The sequence below is a fragment of the Rhagoletis zephyria genome, unplaced genomic scaffold, assembly GCF_001687245.7.
Source record: "Rhagoletis zephyria isolate East Lansing unplaced genomic scaffold, Rhagoletis_zephyria_1.1 Rzeph_scaffold_01289, whole genome shotgun sequence".
NCBI classification, from domain to species: Eukaryota; Metazoa; Arthropoda; class Insecta; order Diptera; family Tephritidae; genus Rhagoletis; species Rhagoletis zephyria.
The window spans coordinates 91,044-97,043 of NW_016158373.1; the positions used below are offsets into that span (position 1 = coordinate 91,044).

The following is a 6,000-nucleotide window of genomic DNA, read 5'->3' on the forward strand; positions in this document are numbered from 1 at the left end:
CCGTTACATATGACTTTTGATATGGCTTCTCCTGCCGGCAGACATCTACCCACTTTTTGGCCAAGGCGTCGTCGCGGGGAAACAAAAAAACTGCATTTGGAGGCTTTACCCTTACGGCTGCTGCAATTCAACACACGACACGACATTTTTATAAAGTTTTTATTACAAATAAAATGTTTTTTGCTTTAGAACGCACGAATTACTTCGATTTTTCACTTTGAAAGTGTACAATACTGTTACGATTATCCTCGAAACCTTGAGGGATTTCCCAAATATACTCGGGCTCGTATCGCTGGATTGTTAAATAAATGCTAACGATGACCAAATTGTAGTACAATTAACTTTATTGTACAACAAACAATTTACAGTACTTGCTAATACAGTAAAAAACACTTTACAATACTTGTTAAAGCAATAACAACGCTTTACTACTTGTTAATACAATTAAACTTATAGCTTGCTTATTCGCCACTCAATTCTCCGCTCACTTTACTTGTAGCTTGCTGACTTGTAACTAACTCACCTCGTGGTGGCGGCGCCCTTATATACCTGCGCTGGCACTTATGGCAACTCTAGAACATTCTGAAGTTTATCGCTCATTCTCTTTCTCTCGCTGTTCGCAGTGTTCATCCAACTTGACGTTTCTCTTTGTGGAACATTCTACGTCATTCTTCGAACATTCTGCCTATTTCTCGTTGTTCGCTTTGTGTTGCCGCAGTATTCGCCACAATACGTTTGCGACACGTTTGCACTTGTTTCTAAACAAAAAGCTTGTTTAGGTATTGCCATAAACGTCAAAGTCGGCAAAACCAAAGTAGCGGTTTCGGGAATGCGCCACCTTCAGTTCATTACACCATGGTGAGTATTCACATATACTTGTTCTCTCATTCCGATCACACATACAGATGCAATTCGCGCAAAATGTTCTATTTCTCCCCCCGGGCTCAATTACCTCACCTCTTCTACCCAACGGTTTGCACATTTGCCCGCGGTTTGCACGTTTGGGCATTTNTCTTCAACCCAACGGTTTGCACATTTGCCCGCGGTTTGCACGTTTGGGCATTTTGCCCGTATGTGCACATTATGCCCATCGCTAGTTTAATGTATCGAATCGGTATCGGGTAACGAAAGGAAAGTATTGGGTACCAACAATTCAGCACATCACTACTTTTAATCGCGCATGCTCTATGACATGAACCATCTGTTGTTGACATTTGGTTACACATCAAATTAACAATTAGCTTTTGAAAATAATTTTCTGGAGGACATTTTTGAAATATATATATTTTGCAAACGACTATGTAAAATTACATACTTTATAATCACACTCAATATTTTAGACAGTCTGACGTTGGAAATGGATAATTACACCGATGTAAACAATACAGTAACTAAAGTAAGATTGAAGTTAACTTTGCACTTAACTACATACGTATTGTATTGGAACTGGTTTTTTACAGTTGAAAGTAGATTTGCGTAAAAAGTTTACGGAATTGCGAGCAGCTCTTCACGTGCGGGAAAAATTATTACTCCGGCAATTGGAAGTCGTAGCATCTACAAAGCAGCGTTTGACTGAATGTGGGTCCGAAAATAGCTCTATTACCAGACCCAAATCTGATGAAGAAAATTGCATACAAATTTTGTTTGAAAACGAAGACGAATTACTGGGATCAATACGTTCGTTCGGTCGTTTTCAATTAGGGTCCATGGTGCTGGCGTTAAAACAAGAGGACTATATAACTCCAAACTGTGACCACGAAATAATGTACAAAAATATACAATCCGATGTTAATCAATATGACGAATTACCTCAACAAGTTTATGATCATCTTGTGGTTGATTTTTCGAAGGATAAATCTCTAATTGAACATAATACAAAATACATAAACGATTCAATAGTTAACATCACACTAGCGGAAGCTAAAGATCTTATAAGAAACGCGCGCATTAAGAATGAGGTGCCGTTACCACCTTTAAATCTAGAGGAGTTAGATGACGAGCTGGAATCGTCTATCGTTGAAGCAGTTTCCAACTTAAGTAGAGATTCTAATATCAATGTAAGTGAGGGATTTAGGCCAAATTCCTCAGATGCGCGCGAAAAAAGAACTAAATTATGTCGGTCTAAACAAGAGATCACTATCAACAATTGTAGTGGGACTATTAACCTTCGGAATATATCAAATGTTACAATAAATTGCGGTCACGATAAATGTGAGCTTGGTGGGAATTTAAAAACATATATTAATTTGAACGATTCGAAAAATGGTACTATAGTTCCTTACATAGTAGATAGCCTGTCGGAACATTCTACACCAAGCTCAGTTGATTCGGTATCGAACCAGTCCAGTAATTCAAATTCAAGAAGTCAGTCAAAAAAACAAAAGCACAGAAAGCTCTCTGTGGACGGTAATATCAACTATGACAATGAAGTTGATGAGCCATTACGCAATGCATCAATGCACTTAACATTACCACAGGCTAATAATGATGCCGAAAGTAGTTCTGCTGGTGACACTGATTCTAAAACATTTAGTTGTGACTTTTACAATCGTCTTCTTAATGAAATTAAACGTAACCTAGAAGAACAAAAACCACACCGAAATGTAGCAAGATTCCAAAAATTTACTCCTGAATTGGAAATTTCAAACCAAACAGATCACAATTCTGCTTATTTAGAAAGCACTTTAAAAAGAAAACCACATCTGGTTTTGAAAAACTTTGAAAATCTGAATATTGTGTTGAAAAATGATGGACCAAACGAACCTATTCGCCCAGAACATGTAGAGCACTGGTTATCAGAGATTATAAAGGATACCGATTTGGAACCAATGCAAAACACCGATATATTGGAGCACAGTAAAATTAATGACTGAGCATTGAAATATAAGAAAAACTTTTAATTAAGAGCAAATGTACTTAAATAAATTATATAATTTAAACCGTTAAGTTCCAACTGGAAAGGATTCTATATTTAGATTCGCGGTTAATATTCTATAAAACCAGACCTTTTAGCATACTTTATACACGTTTTTTAGATGGGCGTTATTGCGTTGGCTTCAATGTACGCGATACAGACGGGCTAGCTTTCATTTAATTGGTTTTTATTAATTTTTTTTTTTTAGTTTTGAAACTAAACGTTATGATTATTGTTAAAATTTCTAAGAGAAATTTAGCATTTTGAATGTTTAATATTCTGTGGACCAAAGCATTTCGAGACTTTCGTCTTTGGTTTCCAAAACCAACAACAAAATACACACAGTGGTATGGAGGCAATCTTCAACATTTCGAAGAGAGAAGATATACATAGGGCGAAACTACACCAAAAAATTATTGCTGATTGTATGGTGGTTGTGTGCCCAGAACGGCATTCACAGGTCGGGAGTCTACATAACTCGAGACTGCCTCTCTGTGAATGCCGTTCAAGACCTGTCGATAAGTTGTGGGGTCCAAAGGTTGTTTGATGAACCTCTGGACTTCGTCCGTCAGTTCGTAGAGATGCCTCCTGGCGTGCCTGAGCGAAGGCTCTTCTGCAAGGAGTTGCCTGTTTGTGGATGGCCACATCTGTGGCTCCCAGCCAGGAACTGCCTGCAGAGCATTATGTTATGCTCCTTACGTTGCCAGCAACGTTTCTTTGTCTTTTCCCCAGGTGCTGCTGGCTAGCGACTTGAGGACCTTATTGCGGCTTTGTACTTTGTTGACAATTGCGGTTGTACGCGCCGAAAAGGAGAGCAGACTGTCGAAGTTTACTCCGAGTATTTTGGGGTTATTCACCGTCGGTATTGTTACGCCATCGACGTGAATACCCAGTTGCAGTCTGACATCCTTCATCCAGGTGGTAAAAAGTGTGGCTGAAGAATTTGTAGGGGAGAGGGTTAGGCTCCGTGCAGTGAAGAAGCGAGAAAGCTCGGCGAGATAACCGTTTACTTTCGATCACAAGTCATCAATTCCATTCCTGGACGCGATGATCGAGCAACCGTCAGCATAGGAGACTATATTAACACCCTCTGGTGGCTGAGGAAGCTTTGAGATGTAATAATTAAACAGTAGCGGGGACAGGACACCACCCTGTGGTACCCCCTGTTTAATTTTACGTGGCTTGCTAGTTTTGTCTCTGAAAATTACTGACGAGTGTCGACCATTCAGGTAATTCGCCGACCACCGTTTGAGTCCCTGTGGGAGTGAGGAGGCCTCTATATCTTCTAGTAGCGTTGAATGACTGACAGTGTCGAACGCCTTGGACAGGTCCAGCGCTACTTGAATGGTTCTCACAGGGGCGCTTTCGATTTAGGCCACGAGTTATCTGAGTGTTTATGGCGTTAAGTGCTGTTGTTGTGCTGTGAACTGTACGGAACTCATGCTGATGCTTCGCTGGGGTCAGGTGGTTTGTAAAATACGAGAGCAGCAAGGCCTCTAGTTTCTTCGCTACCAGGGAAAGGAGGGTTGTCGGACGNATTATCTGGGTATTTATGGCGTTAAGTGCTGTTGTTGTGCTGTGAACTGTACGGAACTCATGCTGATGCTTCGCTGGGGTCAGGTGGTTTGTAAAATACGAGAGTAGCAAGGCCTCTAGTTTCTTCGCTACCAGGGAAAGGAGGGTTGTCGGACGATAAGACTCTCCTTTGTTGGCTGGTTTCCCCGGTTTAAGCACTGGGACCATTCTCCCTATCTTCCAGATGTCTGGATTGACGATAGTGGCCATTGACAAGTTGATGACCTCCGTTAGGTACGCCACTCCCGTAGGACCCAAATTTTTCAGCATCAACATGCATATTCCGTCGGGTCTAATGGCTTTGGAGGCTTTCGCCTTCTCGATGGCTACCCTTACCTCACCGCTGGTGAAAACAAGAGGCGCACTTGGCAGTTTGTGCAGCCTTCTGGTCACTCGACGTTTGGCTTTATCCACCGCAGGATGCAAGATGAACTGCCGGCTAAAATAGCTCGCGCATCGCTCCGGGTCCGACGAAGCGTGTTAACTCTGTCGAAACGCTTCGTCGGGTTGGACAATGACCTCACGGTTGACCAAAGCTTACTCACACCAGAGGCGAGGTTGCAGAGGTCTTCAGATGCTCTTCCCTTTTCTTCCTCTTATGTACGTTCACAAGTTGCCGAATCTGCGAGTTGAGACCTCTAATACGGGGATTTCCGGGATCGGTCTGACGAAGGTTGTCGCGCTCATCGGGTAGGAATGCCGCTTCTGCAGGAAAATTCGTACGAGGGTTCGTGATGCATCCCGCTGGGATGAAGTGGGTTGCAGCAGCAGTGACAACCCTGCGGAACTTACGTTCACCAAGGTGGACGTCGGTTGGTGTGGGGAGAGCCGCGAAGCTTTTCCAATCAGCTTTAGAAAAGTTGATGTAGGTCCAGTGTTCCGCGGAAGCAAAGTCGGTTGGTTTATCGATCGAGATGACTATGGGCAGATGGTCTGATGCCAAAGTCAGCATAGGTCGCCATGATATGCTGTTTATCAGACCAGCGCTGACTATTGTAATGTCTTGCGAGCTGCAGCAGCTGCCCATAATGCTGGTGGGTGCGTCGTCGTTCATTGTGCAGAAAGTCTAATCGTTTATCTGCTCAGCCAAGTCAGTTCTCCAGTTCCCCTACGATCGTTTGACAAGCTTGAGTGCCAAAGATCGTGGTGCGCATTGCCACGCGGTTTTCACCTCTGAGGAGCGCACCTATTTCAGGGTGACATCCTGCCGTGCAGCTGGTGGCACAATATTGAATCATGGGTCGGTCATATATTGGGTTTGTTCCGCAAGCTACTTGTAGAAAAACTCGAGCAAAGCTGAAACTGTCAGCGCATATCAAATAAACTCTAAAACTTACTTGTAGAACACGTATGTGTAACTCGAAGTGACTTCGAATAGCTTGTGGAACAAACCTATTTATGGAGTTAGCAGCTTTTCATTGAAAAAAAAAACAATGTCAACCCCAGATTTTACTTTCAATTATTTTTAGCGATTTTCATTTTTTTGCACCATCGTGTTGATTTGACTGCAG

General features: G+C 42.3%; 1 protein-coding gene across 1 annotated transcript; it reads left to right on the top strand.

Annotated features, from left to right (window-relative positions):
- Nucleotides 1-1,069: 1,069 nt before the first annotated feature.
- On the top strand, nt 1,070-2,946 carry LOC108363499 (uncharacterized). Its single transcript, XM_017616871.1, has 2 exons — nt 1,070-1,396; nt 1,461-2,946. The coding sequence occupies exons 1-2, from the start codon at nt 1,358-1,360 to the stop codon at nt 2,871-2,873; spliced, it is 1,452 nt and encodes a 483-aa protein (XP_017472360.1). The 5' UTR covers nt 1,070-1,357; the 3' UTR covers nt 2,874-2,946.
- The last annotated feature ends 3,054 nt before the right edge of the window (nt 2,947-6,000 follow it).